General features: G+C 45.2%; 1 protein-coding gene across 4 annotated transcripts in view; it reads right to left on the bottom strand.

The window, feature by feature from the left end:
• Positions 1-19402, bottom strand: part of TMEM268 (transmembrane protein 268) — a 28591-nt gene extending 9189 nt beyond the window's left edge. Inside the window, exons 1-6 of one of the 4 annotated variants that reach the window (XM_048513321.1) lie at positions 19317-19402; positions 17099-17227; positions 9668-9859; positions 7390-7499; positions 3860-3967; positions 1901-2050 (exon numbers count right to left, since the gene is read on the bottom strand). In XM_048513321.1, the coding sequence (XP_048369278.1) occupies positions 1901-2050; positions 3860-3967; positions 7390-7499; positions 9668-9776 (477 nt within the window). In that variant the 5' untranslated portion in view covers positions 9777-9859; positions 17099-17227; positions 19317-19402. Of the gene's footprint in view, positions 1-1900; positions 2051-3859; positions 3968-7389; positions 7500-9667; positions 10118-17098; positions 17228-19316 lie in introns of those variants that run through there. The other 3 variants (XM_048513324.1, XM_048513323.1, XM_048513322.1) reach the window with 3 other exon arrangements.
• Positions 19403-19642: the final 240 nt, after the last annotated feature.

The raw sequence follows: 19642 nt of genomic DNA, 5'->3' as shown, positions 1-19642 counted from the left end.
TATTATTTTTCAGCAAGGGGCCACAATTTTGATATAACTGTAAGAACAGCAATATTGATATAACAGTGATTTAAAGGGCTTTAACAAGGTCAGAAATCTTGAGACTACCAGGTGTGATGAGATCTGTGCCTTTAAGAGTGAGTTGATTGGTGGAGATAAGAGAACAAGAAAAGCAAGCCAGTAGAGTTTGTCACACAAACTGCACAGCAAGGAGTGAATACCATCTTGGATGCAAATTTAAAAAAAAACACACAGAGAGACTCCACTACAAGCTCATTGCATAGTGAAGAGCCCAAAGAAAGTTTGGAAGTTCCCAGCCATGACATGATCCAGGCAGCTGCAGAAGCAAAGGTGACGCCTCCTGGGCTCTTCTGTTCCAATGAGGTGGAGGAAAGCCAGGATTGGCTCTTTGAAGAGAAGAACAGTTTGGATTTATACCCTGCCTTTCTCTCTTTCCCTTCCTCTCCCCACATTAGACACCTTGTGAAGTGGGTGAGACTGAGAGGGTTTGGAGAGAACTGTGACTACCCTGCAGGCTTCGTGTGTAGGAGCACAAAAACAAATCCAGTTCACCAGATAAGCCTTTACTGCTCAAGTGGCAGAGCAGGGAATCCAACCCAGTTCTCCAGACTGGAGTGTACCGCACTTAACCATTACACCACGCTAGCCCTCTTTGCTTGGGGGAAGAAATGCTTTGAGAGCAAGTGGGTGATATGAAATTCATTGGTGGGTTCCATGGTGCCAGTGGAGACCACAACGGGGATGACTCATGAAATAGCTGAAACAGAAAGCACCACATAAACACATCTGCACATAATTTTACTGTCTCAGAGGCCATTCCCTATGGGCAACTCTCATTGGAAGTTTGATAAGTGGCCAAAGGGGACTGGACCTTCTTCAGCAATGATGCCAAAACTATGGAACCCTTTCTCCAGAGAAAGGTTACATCCACCTTCCCTGTTTGTTTAATTTGTATTAAATTAATTTCCTCATTAGCCACCTCAGAAGCCAGAGATGCATTTTCAATTAGACAAATTGGGCAAGTGTAAGCGTGTTGATGCACAGAAGTATTTCTTAATGTTGCATCTTGCTGCAGTTCAGCTGTGGTTGTGGAATGGTTTTGCAGAAGCGTGAGTCAGCAGAGACACACTTTTTAATTTATGATTCAGCACAGATGTGCCAACTGCTGTCCTAAACCTAGAACACAGTGTTACACATTGCCTCTTTTCCATCCCTTATGTTTAACAAAGGGAGTGACATGTATACTTTACGGAAGACCTAAAGGGAATCTCCACATTCAGAGACAGCAAATCTCTGACCACCAATAGCACCAATGGGAGGCCGTGGTTGCTATACTCTGTCAGTTGACCATCAAGGACAATGGGTTTTCCAGTGTGTGGAACAGTATGGTAGCCTAGATGTATTACTAATCTGATCCAGCAGAGCACTTCTATGCTGTTAGGTCCAAGAGAGACCCAGCTGATATTGTGAATCCATTTATGTTGTGTTGTGTGGTTTCCGGGCTGTATGGCCGTGTTCTGGCCGCTGGGTAAGCTGGCTGTGGGTGGAGGGAAGAGGTCTGGGATAAAGCTGCGCTCACTGGAAAATCTCCCTTGCTCCTGGGAGACTAGAAAGTGAAAGCGGGGCTTGAGGAAATATATCCGTACAAGGAGTCTTGCTGTGACAGACATTTGCTCTTATTGCTCATCTGGGCTATTTCTAGATTGGAGAACGGTGTTCATGTAGTGTCTACTCTTGTATTAGGAGAGTTTGTGTTTCCACATGTGCATTAAATGTCTGTGTTGCATTGCAATTAGTTGCTTCACGTATCGTTTTTAGAGTCTCATTTTCTGGTATTTTGGGGCTGCCACTGTCCCAGGACATACCCCTTGCATCTTACCTTTCCCTGCTGCTGGTGAATGATGAGTCTAATGGCCAAGGCACCAACAAGGGCCCCTAAGGTTACCAAGATACTGATTTTCCAGCTTTGTCCTATGGAATATATTTGCAGAGTAGAATAAAGATTTATCCAGACAGTCATATAGAAAACCTGAAAAAGATCCAGAGAGAGCATAAATGACAAGTCCAACATTATGCAGAGAAAGAAGAACAGCTGATAATTTATTTTGGGCAGAATGATTCTGGCAAAGTGCTACTTGTTTTGACACGTTAAGGACCTTGTGAGCCCATCAAAATTCATATTAAATAACTCCAGGCATCGGAGCCAGAGATGAGAAGAGCTCTGGGAACCATTTCTAGTAGTTAGACCTCAGGGTTTAGACCTTAAATACTGTGCAATGTACAACCTGCAACATTTAGAACAGCCTTTCTCAACCAGCGTTCCCTGGTATCCTGGGGTGCCGTGAGCATGTCCCAGGGGTACTGCGGCAACACTACTGCCCCCCCTCATTTTCGTGGTGTCTCCCTCCAGCGCCAGCAAGGACATGGAGCTGGCCCATGGGGCAGGGCCTGCCACAAGGTCAGCAGCCACCACCACCCCCCAGTGCTACCCTTCACCCTGGGAGGGGAAGATGGGGGGTGTGGCAAGCAGGGGCAATGGGAGGGGAAGGTGGAGGGTGGCAGCAGGGGTACCGTGAGGTATGAAGAGTGAGGTCAAGGGTACTCTGACCTCGAAAAGGTTGGGAAACACTGATTTAGAATCACTGAGATCAACATTCTTTTTGTTCAGTGATTTCAGAATGGTCATCACAGGATTCACCCCATTTTGTTCGTTCATTTGTTTTGAAGAAGAAGAGATAAAGATTTGGTTTTTATTCCCTGCTTCTCTCTACCTTTTAAAAATACTCAAAATGGCTTACAATTGCCTTCCCTTCTTCACCCCACAACAAGCACCTCATGAGGTCGGTAAGTCTGAGAGAGTTCTGAGAGAACTGTGACTGTCCCAAGATCACCTAGCAGGCTTCATAGGTAGGAGTGGGGAAACAAATCCAGTTCGCCAAATAACAGTCTGCCACTCATGTGGAGGAGTGGGGAGTCAAACCCAGTTCACCAGATTACAGTCCACTGCTCTTAACCACTATACCACTCTTCTTTGTTTTGTTTTTGTTGATATTTTAAAAAATGTAGTAGGCTCCTTGGCTGGATTTCTGTTTAAAGTATCTGTACCAACCTTCCTGGATTTTGTCTTAACCTCTCCGTAAAGATTTTTTTGAAAAAAGAATTCATCCCATTTTGAACATTCAAAGCTGTTTTAAGCTGAGTCTGTCAATGTCAATATTTTCTGCTTTGACAAGCAGTGGCTTTCCAGATCTCACGTGGAGACCTTTTGCATAACCTATTTTCTGATCCTATATAACTGAAGATCCCCGGGATTGAAACTGGGTACTTTTGCATACATAGCAGATGCTGTACCACTAAGCCACAGTCTCACTATCCTTTAAAAAAAATCCCTAACAAAACAAAACAAAAAAAACCCCTCAGTGATGTAGATGAAAGCAGAGTGAACAGAGCTGGACTACACTCATCAGGGGACTTTGTAGCAAGAAAGAATTTGAACTCAGGTCTGCCTGGTTCAAATTCAGTGCTCTATACCACACTGAGTTATCAATCCTGGCATTCAACCAATGCAAACAGCAGGTAGCTGAGGCAGAAAGAGGGGATTCTTTCCACCACCACCCCAAGTCTCTGGACTCAATGGACCTCGGGCAGATTCATCATGGTTTGACGAATCTGACCGAGTCTCCTCAGGTTTGCAATCCTTTGTCGTAAAGAAGCTGGCCATCTGCAGCAGTAAAATGTTGCCCCAATCCAAGATGCTGTACAGTTATTTCAGATCTTAGAAAAAGGCACACCTGCCCTTCCCTCCGCCCTAACCTCACTGATGCGTTGCAATACTTACCACAGCAATGGCTATCCCAACAACTCTGGAGTTGTAGAACATGTACTTTCTCACTTCTGGCTCCAGGACCGCAGACTGAATTAAATTTCTCCACTGGTCAGTTGTCATCTGTTTGGGTAACAATACTAGAGTTAAATACCTGCTTAACGCCTCTGTGTCTGCTACATGAAACCACTGGGAGAGATCATCTGGTGATCTGGAGGAAGCTGACATCCATATCCTGATGACCAGAGCCATAGTGAGGGGGAACTGCACCCCTGCCACACCCCTGCCCATCCCAGAATGCTCACACCCTGCCCTCATCACACCCCTGCACCAGCACACGCCCAGGGCAAGATGCCCCCCATCTCCTGGGCGTTACCCCACTGCTGATGACACCCCAATAATCTCTCCTTTTTATCAAGATCCTGGGGAAGATGTGAACCAGTTTAGCATGGAGACTTTGAGGGACAAAATGGGAGTGAACAAACTGAAGTTAAATCCAGACAAACTGGAGGGGTTGGGTTGAGGGCCACGTTGATCCAGGAAGTTGATGTTCAGTCTATTCTAGAGGGGGTTACACTCTCCTTGAAGCAGCAGGTTCACAAATGGTGTGCTATACTAAATGATCAGGTGTCAAATAGAGTCAGGGGTGCGTGCTTCCAGTTTAAGTTGGATCTGTCTATGAACTGCAGCTTTTCCTGGAAAAGACAAACTGAGGGCTGCAGTCACACACACCTTGCTAACATCCAGGTTGGGCTACTGCATTGCACTTTACATGGGGCTGCCTTTAAGGGCTGTTTGGAAACTTCAGTGAGTTCAGAATGCAGTCATCAGGATGCTAGCAATGTCCGACCCTGGTTAGTACATTAGGTCTATTATCTGCCAATTTGCTTCAGGCCCCAATACAAAGTGCTAGATCTAACCTGTACAGCCCTAAGCAAGTTGTGGGCAAAGAATCTGAGGACACCCTAATAATCTCTCCTTTCTTTCAAGATTCACTCACTCCATAAGGTCTTTTTTTAATATTAAGTCTCTCCATATGCTTTCTGAAAAATGTTTTTAGAAACTGTTAATTAATAGCTTTAGCATAAACATTTTACATTATGTTTAAATGTTCTTAAGTATTTTAAATAGAAACAAGAAACATGAGATACAAATATTCTGAATTTTAAAAAAACTTGGACATGCATGAACCAGCTTGGTATGGATACAGACTGCTGGTCTATCTGTCTAGCTCTGGCCATCTACACACTTGTGGGCTCCTTCACATTGAAAAAACACTCCCTTTGGGTTTGAGTCTCAATTCCACATATGTTTTCCTCTCTCAGATCAGAGAATCTGCATGGATTTCAACACCTATTAAAGTGTGACTTTTTCTTTCCCTTCGCAGGGAAAGTAAAGGAGGTCACTCTGTGTTAAGCTTTCTTTGGGCTTTCTCATTCCTTTCCCCCTTCCCCACCCACACTTCAGCCATTTCTCCCATTCTTTGGGTCACCATCACAAAACAATCAGAAGGACTTTTTGGTTAGTTTATTTTAACACTGAAAGTCCATTGCTGGAGTGATATGAAATTGACATGATCTAGCAAAGTAGAGCTAGACCAAAGATGGTACACACACACAAGGAAAGGCGGGCGGGTGGGCGGGCAGGCAGGCAGGCAGGCAGGAGGGCAACCTCCACAAATGGAGGTTGCACAGAAAGAAGTGACAGGTGGGCAAAATGGTGGCTCAGCTTCAGACACTTCATAGAGAAAATCTCTGTGTAAACAAAGAATAGCAGGAAAAATTGACTGCAAAGCAAAACAGCTGTTGCAAAAATCCACTGCAAAGCAAAAGAGGGCAGTAGTGCATGCATAAATGAGTTTTGTCTCCTTTAAGTGGCAGAGACTCCAGAGTCCCTAGCTAGCTAAGATTCTTTAACTGAGGATGCCCAGATTTGAACCACTGAACTACAGTCCCTCCAAGGGGAAGCATCTCTCCAAGCACTCTTCCTTTTTGCATGAAGCCTATATCCTTAAGTGCCAAGTTCCTCTCTGATCTCCAAAGCTAAGTAGGGTCAGCCCTGGTTAGTATTTGAATGGAACACCAAGGTTGTGATGCAGAGACAGGCAATGGCAAACCACCTTGAACATCTCTTGTCTTAAAAACCAAATGGGGTCACTATAAGTCAACTATGATTTGAGGGTAAAAAAACTCCTTTACCTCAGCTAAGCCTAAATGCATGCATCTGAAGTCTTTCCATTAATTTACAGCATCCACTCCTCTATTTCTTGTATACTGTAGGCAAAATTGTATGCTCCTCAGGGCAAGGAACTCAGTGAAACGGTAAATACAAGCAGGGAACTATGATGGGGAAGTTAATCCCCAAACGTATTTTAGTTTCAGAGTTTTTTTTCTGCAAACTTACGATTTTCTCAAAATTTGTACAAAAAAATCTCCTTTGCCTGCCTTAGCTCCTTGTGCAGATCTTGCGGATCTTTTGGTCTGCACTTTAGGACCAGATTCAGAATTAAACATATGGATACTAAGATGACAACAATGATGATGATGATGAAGAGGAAGCAGAATCGTTCATTCTGTGTTGGATTGTGCCTGTTCAGTTTCATATTAACAGTCATCTTGTATTGCCAAACTCAGCAGTCACAATGCAACTTGGAGAAAGGCATTTCCTTCATTTTATATCCAGTGAGTTGGTGGGGTGGGGTGCGGAGACTGAAGCTCTCTTTCCATACGTTATTTCCAAGATGAAGAAATAACACTGGGTTGCATCCCACTAGCTCAGGAGTCTGCAACCTGTGGCTCTCTAGATGTTGATGGACTACAATTCCCATCAGCCAATTGGCCGTGCTGGCAGGGGCTGATGGGAATTGTAGCCCATGAACATCTGGAGAGCCACAGGTTGCAGACCCCCTGCACTAGTTTCTCCTGTGGGAAAAGTGGGAAAAGAGCCCCCTATTGACCACCAAAAAGGATAGGCCAGGGATTGTGGGACAAAAGTCACATGGGAGGCAAAAGTCACATGGGAGTTGGGCTACTGCAAGAAAGGAAATTAAAATCAAGTGGAAAGGACAGAAAGGTCCAATCTAATGTAATTAATCAAATTCTACTCAGTTAAGCCAATTAAGCCAATTCAAAATGAAGGCAATCCAGCAATTAAAAAAAAACCAGCAATAAGTAATACCTGATTTTTATCAGTGGAGCCTCAAAGTCAACTTTAACGGATCAGACTTCTAGATCTGATGGGTGTGTGTGTAAAAAAGATAGCTTCACACTTAATTATCCCGCACTAGTTTCAATTACCACAATCCAGCTTTGGTGCAGTTAAATTCACAGAATCCTTCAGTGCTGGATGGCAGCCAGTAAGAGAGACGAGGATGCAATGCTAGAAGCTATCGGCCCACACAGTATAACTATTCATGCACTCCAATCTGGTTGCTCCCGCTTCCTACATGTATATACGTGAGATAAGCATATGGCATTGCATCAGACGGTGCTCCGAAACAACCAAGTGTCTGCTCCGCAGGTTTTCACCAAGGTGTGGAACCTCACCTGAATTCCCAAGCTCTTCAGTCTTGCTGCACAAAGATTCGTATCAAAACGAGCAGGAGAGCAGGCCTTGCGAGCAGACAGGACCATGAGGACTTGGCCATTGAGAAGCTCTGAAAAGACCACATTTACTCAGGGTTGATTTTCAGGGATCTCCCTTCCATTTTGCAAGTTCTCTTGGGGAAAAACTCAGAAAGACCCACATTTTCCCCTACCAATTCTGAGAAAAGTGTTAAAAACTGAACGTATCCTGAGATGAACTCAAAGAAGAAGGTTCCCTGCCACTGGAAGAAAGAAGCTAACATAGCTTTAGTAACTGCAAGCAGAGAACGTTAAGGCTGGAAGACAGAGGCAACCACCACTCCTTCCCTTCTCAGGTGGACCTCCTGAAAATAATAGTTACTGGCCAGAATAAGATGAATACGCCTCCAGGGGGACCCATAGATCTCACTGCATTGGAAGGTGGAATGCATGACATTGGCCCCTTCTACACATGCAAAATAATGAACTTTCAATCCACTTTCACAATTGTTTGAAAGTGGACTTTGCTATTCCGCGCAGTAAAATCCAGCTGCAAAGTGCATTGAAAGTGGATTGAAAGTGCATTATTCTGCATGCGCGGAAGGAACCATTATGCCCTGTTGACCTTTCCTAAACCCCATTCTGCCAGGCTTCACCTTCAAATCTTCAGATATTTCTAAACCCAGAATCACCAACCCTAAGGACAGTATTTAGATTCGCAAGGCACCCTACCATGCGGGACCTCTTAATTTCAGTTACATTCATTCCTTATCCAGCAGGAAGAGCAACCACTACCTGGGCTCTGCCCTTCCTGGAAGGACTTTTCATGTAGAGTTCTGCTGATGGTGGTGGTGGTGGTGGTGGTGGATACTATTGTTGCTATTGTTTTATACTGTGCCTTGTTATTGTGATTTTGTCATTGTTCATAATTGTAAACCTCAAGTCCTTTTCAGAAAAGGGAAAGGCAGGATGCAAATTGCCTAAATAATATATAATTTGGTAAACTGTTTTTGGATCTCCACACAAAGGTAACAAATTCAGCCTGGCTGCATGGCTTCTATACACCGCTGTGCAAGCAGCGGTTCATTACTGATCCTTGCGGTGACACTGTATTGTTTACTAGGTGGATATTTTCCAGAATGGTTTGCCATTGCCTTCCCCAGTTGTCTACACTTTATTGCCAGTAAGCTGGGTGTTTTTTATACCAACCTTGGAAGGATAGAAAGGATAGAAGGATAGAAACCTTAGCTACCTGAAACTGGCTTTTGTTGAGTTTAAACCCGGGTTGTGAGCAGAGCTTTGACTGCAGTAGTACAGCTTACCTCTGTGTGCCATGGGGCTTGTGCATCTGTACACTGAACCTACCTTTTTAAAAAAAATGAAAAGTGTTGTCGCAGTGTTTGTGTGTGTGTGTGAGTGTGTGTGTGTGTGTGAGTGTGTGAGTATAAAGGGCCATCAAGTCACATCTGACTTATGACAACCCAGTAGGATCTTCAAGGCAAGAGACTAACAGAAGTGATTTGCTACTGCCTTCCTCTGCAAAGCAACCCTGTTATTCCTCGGTGGTCTCCCATTCAAGTATTAACCAGGGCCAACCCTCCTTAACTTCTTAAATATGATGAGATCAGGTTTGCTTGGGACATTCGGGTCAGGGCAAAGCAAATACACAACTAAGTGTAAAATATATGCAAAATCAGTGCAAAGTCAGGAGAGTACAGCAAGAGTCCTACTGGATCATACCTAGGATCTCCCCAGTCCACTATGCTACTCCAAGAAGTGGTCAGTAAGATGCTCCCAAGAAGTCTGAAAGCAGAAGGCAAACATCCCTTTCCTGCTTTTGTGTTCCCTAAATATATTCCCTGATATTCAGAGGTACGCTGCCACTAGACATAGAGGCTCCGTTACAACGGCTCATGTGGACTGCTCTCTTCTCTATGGATTTGCCGTTAAAAGCTGCCTAACCCAATGACTTTCTCCTCACTCTGAGCAGCCAGCTCCATTACTCCGTGTTGTGTGAAGTATTACTTATTTTCGATCCTAATGCCCTGCCCTTCTTCACTTACATTGAGTGCCCCCCCCAATATTACTGGGAAGAAAAACAATGTTTTCTGTCACCATGCTCTCTGCCCCATGTACCATTTTCAAAATCTCATATGCCAGCTCTAGCAATTCATTGTGATGAAGAAAACGGGACTCTCTTCGCTCGATTCCACCTTTCATTTAATTTTTGATAACCAGCAGAAAAAGCCATCCACGTTACCTTCCCTCCAGTGCACTGAGTGTTCCTCTGCTTGACTCCGACAGTACGAGACTGAGAAAGTCAGCTCTTCTTTTTCGTCCGTTCCTGCTTGAGTTTTGCCAGGAGCCATGGTGACTCGAAGTTTCACTCCACAACTGCTGTCCTATAGCGAGAGATCCAAACCTCAGCATTTGCATCTCCTCCTCTACATTTCTGGAAAAAACAAAAACAAATAGCCAATTGCTCACTTCCTCCTCATCCCAGAAGTGGTCAACTAGAGTCAAAAATGGAAGCTGAGGGCTCTGGGCGGAAGGCCCCAAGAAACAAGTCCAGGAGATTCAGCAGCCCCATCCAAGACTTCTGTCAGCGTGTTTCTCTTCTTCTTTTCATTTCCACGCAGCCGCCTTGAGTCATTCTCTGAAGCAATGTTAGGCTCAGAACGGCAATGGGTGGGGCAAAGCTTGGCTAGGAGCCCACTGATGTATTCAAGATAGGCCTCAAGACGGCCAACGTTGGAAAATTTTAAACAATTTCCAAAAGCAGTCACCTGTTTGTTTGCATTTTTTTCCACCCCATGTATTCCACCCCAGCTGTTATGTATTGATTTCAGTTTGTTTTTTCTTTGGGGTGGGGCTTGATGCTTTTTGACCTCTGCTTACAATGTTTTCCTACCTCAGTCTTCACCTGAAGAGCACAGGGCAGCCTTCCTAGTTCTTCTCCTCACAACCAGAGCCGATTTGACATTTAGCAGCACCGCTGTTTCAGCCCGCAACTCCTGTTCCGTTCTGGTTTGCGCTGGTGCATATCAAAGTGCAAATTCTGCATTCCTACACCATTTCCTGTTTTCTCATGCTCAAAAGTGAATTTCCCCCCAAGTTGTATGTCAACACATTGGAATGAATTCATGCAGAGCACATCGATAACTCAGGAATTCGTCAATTTAAAAAAGGCATTTGTATATAGGCATTTGAAAATCATATTTTCAATATCCTACAATACGTGCATGCAATACCACTAAAAGATCTATATAACCAAGGACTGAATCCAGCACAGGGTGTAAACAGGTGTGAGAATTTTCACCTGCTGACTGTGAGTTTCTCAATAGTCCCTCTTCCATAGCAGCACCAAATGTCCCTGTTCAGGGGGAAGGCCAATCCCAGCAATTGGGGAAAAACCAGAGAAATGAATCTGTTGATCAAAGCAGAAATTACTATGACGTGAAATCAGGGTCATTTGCTGAATCCTCCTCACCACAAACCTAGAGGTTAGACTGGGCTGAGGCCGTGTAACTCACCCAATGTCGTTTCCTAAGCTTCAGGGCTGAGTAGGGATTCATACCAGAGTCTTCCCAGAACATCCCAATGCGCTACATCCTTAGGGTCAGCTTCCTCTGTTGAAAAATGCTGACTGCTCTTGAGAGGTCCTTTTACAAGGGCCAGAATGGACTGAAGGAAGTACCAAGATCTCAGCTAAGTCATCAGTCTGCTCCTTTGATAGCTCTTGCTTGGCTTTAGCAGTCTAAACAAACAGTGAGTTTGCGATCAAAGGTGCTTCCGCATTCTCAAACAAACAGGAAGGTCAAACACCTGTATAAAACCAGCTAGAAAGTGAAGTTGGGAGGCGCATGGCAAAAGCTTTCTGTCACCTAACGTGGCCTGTGACCCAGCATGCAGGGATGAACCTTGCACAATGTTGGATTGGGACCCAGGGATGGGGGAGGGGAGGATTCCCTAAGAAATGCTCCTATGAGGAGGCTCTAATCTGGATGAGGGGTGCTAGGAAAGGGAGAGTTAACTCTCCAACGTTGTTTCCCCAGTGGGAAATAGCCAGTGGTGGGATCCAAAAATTTTAATAACAGGTTCTAATGGTGGTGGGATTCAAACAGTGCCGCCACCGCACACACGCAGCTCCAGTCCCTATTGGGCAGGGAGGTTGCTTTAGTAACCCCTTCTCGGCATTCAGAAAAAATTAGTAACCACTTCTAGAGAAGTGGTGAGAACTGGTTGGATCCCACGTCTGGAAATAGCTCTCTGGGCTGCTTTGAATCCCAAAATGGGAAAGACACAGTGAAATGTCTTTTTTTCTCTAGGAAGAACTAAAGCAACCTGGAGAAGGGGAAGGTTGCCAGCCTCCAGGTGGTTTCTGGAGAGCTCTCAGAATTACAACTGATCTCCAGAATTACAACAAAGATCACTTCTTCTGAAGCAACCTTTGGCAGGTGGGACTTTTATGGCATCGAGACTCACAGGTAAATCAAACAATACCTTTAGGGCCTCCAGATGTTATGGAGTTAGAAGTCTCTATCATCCCTCTGCCAGGAAGGTGCTGGCAGGGGATGATGGGAACTGTAGTCTATAACATCTGGAGGGCCGCGAGTTTGACACCTATGCACTATACCCTCTCTTCCCCAAATCTCTTCCTCCCAGGTTCCATCCCAGATCTCCAGAAATTCCCTATTGTGGAACTGGCTATTGGGAAACAGTGGGGGGAAGAGGTATAGAATGCCATAGAATCCATCCTCCAAAGCAATCATTCCTCCAGCGGAAGGGATCCCTGTAGTTTGGAAATCAACTCTAATTCCAGGAGACCTCCACACCTTATCTAGAAGCTAGCAACCCAACTTCAGATTTCCCAGGCTGTTACCAAAAAAAAAACACCCATTCATTAATTTTATAAAGGTAATTAGAGAGCAAGTAGAAATTTTTCAAGTTTGTTAATACTTGGTACAGACAAAATCGAGACCCTTTCTGTTAAATGTATTTTCTGTCTGTTTTTTCTCTCTTACAGACATAATAGGTCTGTAAGATTTTTAGGTTTAAATAATAAAAAAAGGAAGACTACGCCCACAAAATTTTCAGCTGTGCCTTCCTGATTATTTTCTTTCTTGACCTGTAACAGTTTCAGATTTCTCATTTCATTCCCAGACTTACCCCTCTTGTGAAATTTTTGGACTCCACTGGTGGCAAGAATTTGCAAAAGACACGCTTCTCCAGACTCGGGGCGGGGGGGGGGGGGGGGTTTCACAATACTAGAACCAGGGGGGCATCCAGCATTGAAAAATGCTGGGGAAGAATTAGGACTAATAAAAGGAAACACTTCTTCACCCAACGTGTGATTGGTGTTTGGAATATGCTGCCACAGGAGGTGGTGGGAGGGCCACTAACCTGGATAGCTTTAAAAGGGGCTTGGACAGATTTATGGATGAGTAGCTTTTATCTATGGCTACCAATCTTGATCCTCCTTGATCTCAGATTGCAAATGCCTTAGCAGACCAGGTGCTCAGGAGCAGCAGCAGCAGAAGGCCATTGCTTTCACATCCTGCACGTGAGCTCCCAAAGGCACTCAGGGGCCACTGCGAGTAGCAGAGAGCTGGACTAGATGGACTCTGGTCTGATCCAGCAGGCTTGTTCTTATGTTCTTAAGGCCATTGCTTTCACATCCTGGGTATGTGAGCTCCTTAAAGGCACCTGGTGGGCATCACTGCGAAAGTAGCAGAGAGCTGGACTAGATGGACTCTGCTCTGGGATCCAGCAGGCTTTGTTCTTATGTTCTTAAGGCCATTGCTTTCACATCCTGCCTTCTGTGAGCTCCCAAAGGCACCTCCCAAGGGTGGGCCACTGCGAAAAGCAGAGCAGCCGGGACCAGATGGACTCCTGCTCTGATCCAGCAGGTTTGTTCTTATGTTCTTAAGGCCATTGCTTTCTACATCCTGCCCTGGTGAGCTCCTAAAGGCACCTGGTGGGTCACTGCTAGTAGCAGAGAGCTGGGATCTAGATGGACTCTTGCTCTGATCCAGCAGGCCTTGTTCTTATGTTCCCAAGGCCATTGCTTTCACATCTCTGCATGTGGAGCTCCCAAAGCTGCACTCTGGTGGGCCATCATGCGTAGTAAATTTCAGGAGAGCTGGATCTAGATGGACTCTGCTCTGATCCAGCAGGCTTGTTCTCTATGTTCTTAAGGCCACAGCTTCACCTCCTGCAATGCGCGGGAGCTCCCAAAGGCACCTGGTGGGCCACCAAGTAGCAGCAGAGAGCTGGACTAGATGGACTCCTTGCTCTGATCCAGCTGGCTTGTTCTTATGTTCTTAAGGCCATTGCTTTCAGCAATTCCTCCCTGCACGTGAGCTCCCAAAGGCACCTGGTGGGCCACTGCGAGTAGCAGAGAGCTGGACTAGATGGACTCTGGTCTGATCCAGCAGGCTTGTTCTTATGTTCTTGCTAGGCCATTGCTTTCACCTCCTGCACGTGAGCTCCCAAAGGCACCTGGTGGGCCACTGCGAGTAGCAGAGAGCTGGACTAGATGGACTCTGCTCTGATCCAGCAGGCTTGTTCTTATGTTCTTAAGGCCATTGCTTTCACCTCCTGCACGTGAGCTCCCAAAGGCACCTGGTGGGCCACTGCGAGTAGCAGAGAGCTGGACTAGATGGACTCTGGTCTGATCCAGCAGGCTAGTTCTTATGTTCTTAAATGGGGAAAGAACACAAAGATTGATGAGGTTTATTATTATTATTATTAAGCCTTTATTGGCATTAGAAAAAGGGAAAAGATTGATGAGGTCTGGAAATACTCCAGCAGGCCTGAGATGTACAGAGTGGCTCCCCCCCTTAAAAAAGGGGGGGAGGTGCAGGGATAGTAGGGATGTTCTTATGGGAGGGGGGGATGTTCTGTTGCCTTCAACAGGAAGAACGGTTAGATCCCCTTGGCCATGGTTATCAACACCAGCCAACCAAAGTGGAAGTGATTGCAACAGAAAAAGCATCATGTGAAGGATGACAAATATTGGCCACAAAGAAGAGGAAGCTCACTGTTAAAGGAGACAGAGTAAAACTCTAGCATGTGTGGACCCATGGCACAATTACCTTCTGGATTCCAATGGTTCTTTCGCTGCCACCACTAGGAGTTCTTTGTGTGCAACAAATATCAAAATGCAAAATATCTCATGCATAAGCAATTTTTTTAAAATTTCAAAGATGCAGGTATTCAATAGAATCCCAATTTTGTTTTCTGTCCCTCTGCCTGCTATCAGCCCTTTCGCCACCCTCACTCCAGAGACATCCATTTAGGGTTGCCAGCCTCGGGGTACAGACTGGAATACTGGAACTACACTGATTTCTATACTATAGAGGTGGAAGAAATGACAGCTTCACATAGTTTACTTTGTGTCATCACATGTCCGCTGAGTTTCCTCTTATCCCCCAAGCTTGGACCTCCCTATGAACTACCTACAAAGCTCCAGAAATTACCTATGCCAGAATTGGCAAACCTGAGTGGCACGTGGCACCTCCCTGTGGCAAATGCAGAACACACCAGCTGCCCCTTCCCAGAAAACTCTAGCCCCCTTTCTCTGTTCTGTGTCAATTTTCACTAGACTCTTTGCCCTGTTCCTGTTGGTACACTGATTTATTTTTTTTAATGACACATCATTCCCACATTCACTGCCAAATTAAACTGAGAATGCTGATCACAGACAATTTATACAAGAATGGTCTCCTTTGCTTTGAGCATACATTCCCTTCGGGTTTGATTGGCAGTTACACACATGTTTCGCCCTCTTTGGGCCTCTCACCCCTCTCAGATCAGAGAATCTCCACAGTCTTTAAGTGTGACATTTTCTGTCCTACAGGGAAAGCAAAGGAGATCCCAATTGCTCTTCCCTGCCTTTCCCCCCACCTTACAGTAGTTCCTCCCACTCTACACTTACAGTAGTTCACTCCCACTCAGGGGGCATTCATTGAAAATGCTGGGGGGTAGAATTAGGACTAATAAAAGGAAACACTTCTTCACGCAACGTGTGATTGGTGTTTGGAATATGCTGCCACAGGAGGTGGTGATGGCCACTAACCTGGATAGCTTTAAAAGGGCCTTGGACAGATTTATGGAGGAGAAGTCGATCTATGGCTACCAATCTTGATCCACTTTGATCTGAGATTGCAAATGCCTTAGCAGACCAGGTGCTCAGGAGCAGCAGCAGCAGCAGCAGGCCATTGCTTTCACATCCTGTACGTGAGCTCCCAAAGGCACCTGGTGGGCCACTGAGAGTAGCAGAGAACTGGACTAGATGGACTCTGGTCTGATCCAGCTGGCTTGTTCTTATGTTCTTATGTTCTTACCAGCCACCATTTCAGGATGATCAAAAGGTTTGGGGAGATCTCTCTGCTGACTTTTCTTTCTTTCTTTCTTTCTTTCTTTCTTTCTTTCTTTCTTTCTTTCTTTCTTTCTTTCTTTCTTTCTTTCTTTCTTTCTTTCTTTTATATCATCATTTAAAGTCTATCACCGGAGTGGTAGACTGGTGCAGTGAACCCAGTGAAACTGACAAGGCTGTTTTGGTGATCTAACCCACGCACAGAAAATGACGCAAGGAACAACAAAGAGGTGGGCACAAGGAACAAAGAGGTGGAGCAAAATTGCAGATTGGCTGGAATAGGAAAAGAAACAATGGGGGAAAACAAATGGTATAAACTGGGATTCAGATAGAAGACCTCTAGCTTTACTATGCAGAGGGAGGCAATGGCCAACCACCTCTGTCTCTTGCCTTGAAAACCCTATGGGGATGCTATGTCAGGTATGACTTGATGGTAGTTTTCCACTACCAAATCTATATTTTGCAAATTACTTCAATGCAAAATGTATAAATTGCTTACAAAAACTGCACAACATGCATATTGCAAGGCCAACAACAGTAAAAAAAAACCAGTGAAAAATGAAGAACCAAAATTGTTAGGAAAATGCATACAAATCTAGAAAGAAACAAAACGGACAATAGGTTGTTGTAGGTTTTCTGGGCTGTGGGGCCGTGGTCTGGCAGGTCTTGTTCCTAACATTTCGCCTGCATCTGTGGCTGGCATCTCCAGAGGTGTATCACAGAGAGAAGTCTGTTACACACTGTGTCTGGACCTCTGAAGATGCCAGCCACAGATGCAGGCAAAACGTTAGGAACAAGATTCATTAGATTAGAATTTATACTATTAGGATCCACAATTCCCATCAGTTCTTACCAGCATGGCCAATTGGCCATGCTGACAGAGGCTGATGGGAATTGTAGTTCCTGAACATCTGAGAGCCAGAGGTTCCCTACCCTGTATGCTTCCGAGCGCCCAGGAACTACAGCCCCACGCTTTACCAGCATGGCCAATTGGCCATGCTGACAGAGGCTGATGGGAATTGTAGTTCCTGAACATCTGGAGAGCCGCAGGTTCCCTACCCCTGTACCAGACAATGGCCACACAGCCCAGAAAACCCACAACAACCAGTTGAATCCGGTCGTGAAAGCCTTCAACATAAAACTGACAATAGCTGCTCATTCCTAATTAGAAAGCAGCAAGTACGTTACAAGTTGAGTTAACTTCCACCACCGTCCCTCTTTCACTCTGAGATGGAACAAGCCTTTAAATATCTTTATTGTTGACAACACTCTTTTAAAAACACAGAGAGATAAGTTCTCTACCCAACTTACCGTAATATCTATCTCATTTTATCCCACTTTTGTATCCTTCCGTACAGTTGCTTCGTGAAGTTGTTCTTTCTGTTTAGCTCTATTGAATCCTAAACCTCGGTTGGCCAGAGAAGGATAGAAAGATTGACCCTGTGGGAGAAATAAATTTAGCTCTCCATTAGACAGAGCTTCAACATAGGTCCAGTTGTAATATCTTGCGGTCCAGTTGTAGCCTCTTCAGGTTTCTGCATCATTCTACTATTTCTCATTAGTCAGGGCCCAAATCAGACTGAGTTCCCATTCACAGCTTTCTGTCTTGTTTGGATTAAGCCACAGTTTATTAATAATCTTTAACCTGTCCTTCACTGTTTCCAAATACCAGTTTACCACTTCTACTGCCTTCTCGGGGTTTGATGCAAAGGAAACAGAAAGCACCATGCCATCTGCCTGCAGATGAATCTACCCTCCCACCTTTTGGATTTGGAAAAGTTGTACATTCATTCAAAAACGGGACATGCTTCTGACCATATTTCCAGGTTATGCAATGGTTGCAAGTTCTTAAGAATTCATCCTCCTCCTGAGCCTGTCCTACAAGAAAGTAGATACTAGGGTTTTTAAAATTCCCCTTCTTGAGCCAGAACTCCCTGTACAGATTCACAGTTATGGCGAGCCCTGATTGTGGGGCGTAGTGCCGTTAAGGGCTTTGCAAAGAACAGCTAAAATGAGGTACAGACCCTCCTTGGCCTGTCCCATCTCTGTGTGTGTGTGTGGGGGGGGGGGGGTGCTGCCAAGATGTTCAAGAAGGAATCCAGCCACAATAAAGTGGTTAGTTTAAAAGGGATCTAATCCCCGGGAAGTGGAGTGTTTCCACTGCCCAGGCCCTCTACAGGCTCTGAGGGACACCTTTCAGGTGTAATGTGAAAGCAAAAATCTATGGGCATCCAAAAAGGACAGCTGCGCCACATGGGGTCTTTGGCTTACCTTTTGGGAGTGTGCTGAGTGATTTAAAGAAGCCAGCACCAAAAATGAAAATCTAATGTTGGAAAATGTTACCCTTCAAACAGAGAAATTCGACCTGATGGTGAACAAGAGCAATTATGCATCCACCGCCCAAACTGCCACCCAAGTCACATGGTACCATATACCAGAAGGAACTGTCCAACAGCAGCCCCATGTGATGTTAAATGTGGAAAGCTCTGCCAACACAAAAGGAGCACTGTGTTCGAAGCACCATTCATTTTAAATTGTGGACCTGATGGCTCATGTGGGTGCTCAAATTGAAAGGAAAAGAAGCACTAGAAGCAGGGGGTAATTTCAGTTTGTAAACCTATTATTGAGAAAATTCAAGTACAGATAAAACCTTCACATACATGCAAAAACTGCTCTTTTTCATTCCCCACCCTCGCTGCCAGCATTTGGGAGATGCCGGTTCAGATCCCTATTGTGCCATAGAAACCTGCTGGCCAATCTTGGGCCAATCACACTCTGTCAGTCTAACCTACCTTACAAGGGTGTTATGAGGATAAAAAAGAGGCAAAGAGAACAATGGGGCTTTCCCCACTTACCTTCTGCTGCGCGCTACTCCGGGAAAGTAGCGCAGGGTCCAGCGGCGCTCCCCACTTGCAAGGGCGGCAACCACGCAGCCGCCCCGACGCTGCTGCTCTTGCACCACCTCAGCGCGTGTCATTCCTGGCGCTGAAGAAACGGCACCTTTTGATGACCCCGCGCAGAGCGAGGGGTCATGGGGAGCCCCGAGAGCGCGCCAGGAATGACGCGCGCTGAGGGGGCGTGAGAGCGGCGCGCAGCAGAAGGTGAGTGGGGAAAGCCCCAATGTAAGCTTTGGGTCCCTATTAGGGAGAAAGGAAGGTTACAAATGAATTAAACAAATAAGTAATAAACTTCCCCACTTGCCAATCCTAGGTCTGTTTTTGGAACTCTTCACTATTTTATTTCCTGTCCTGTGAACAAATCAATATTCCATTTCTCAACCTAATCAATATAAGCTCATTGAAGGGAGGCACCAAGGGAGGCACCAAGAATCCCAAAGCACCAAGGAGGCACCAAAAATCCCAAAGCTTGCGGAAAAGGGCCATCTTTCCGGAGAAAGCCCTGTGTGGGAAAGTTTCTCTCAGTTGCTCATATAATCGCTGTCTTGTGCTGGTGACGCAACACCTCCCTCGACCGCAGTTAAAACAAATAAGTGCAAGTAAATCGGGGGAAGAAACAGGCTACAATTTACCTCCCTGTTCTGTTATCCACCGCCTGTTCCTGGTTTTGGACTCAGGAAGTCAGTGGAAGAAATGGTTGAAGTGTATTTCCCACAGGATCATTTTACTATTAAATTGGAACGTACCAGAAGGATAGGGGCAGACAAAGGAGGTTTGGGTTAAGGCAAAAGGAAGACCAAGTCTAAGGTCTTTATATTTTCCCCTCCTCTTAAATGAGGCCGATGAACGCAAAGGAATGCTGCAAAGGAATGCAGACACTCAGTCATGTGCTTGTCAAATCCTCAGGTTTGGTTTCTTCCTCAAAATAGCATCAACCAGCAGGGCTGAAAGCTAGGAC

The sequence above is a fragment of the Sphaerodactylus townsendi genome, linkage group LG12 (genome assembly GCF_021028975.2).
Source record: "Sphaerodactylus townsendi isolate TG3544 linkage group LG12, MPM_Stown_v2.3, whole genome shotgun sequence".
NCBI lineage: Eukaryota > Metazoa > Chordata > Lepidosauria > Squamata > Sphaerodactylidae > Sphaerodactylus > Sphaerodactylus townsendi.
The sequence above is the reverse complement of the archived record's forward strand: the minus strand, read 5'-3'. Positions and strand labels throughout refer to the sequence as shown.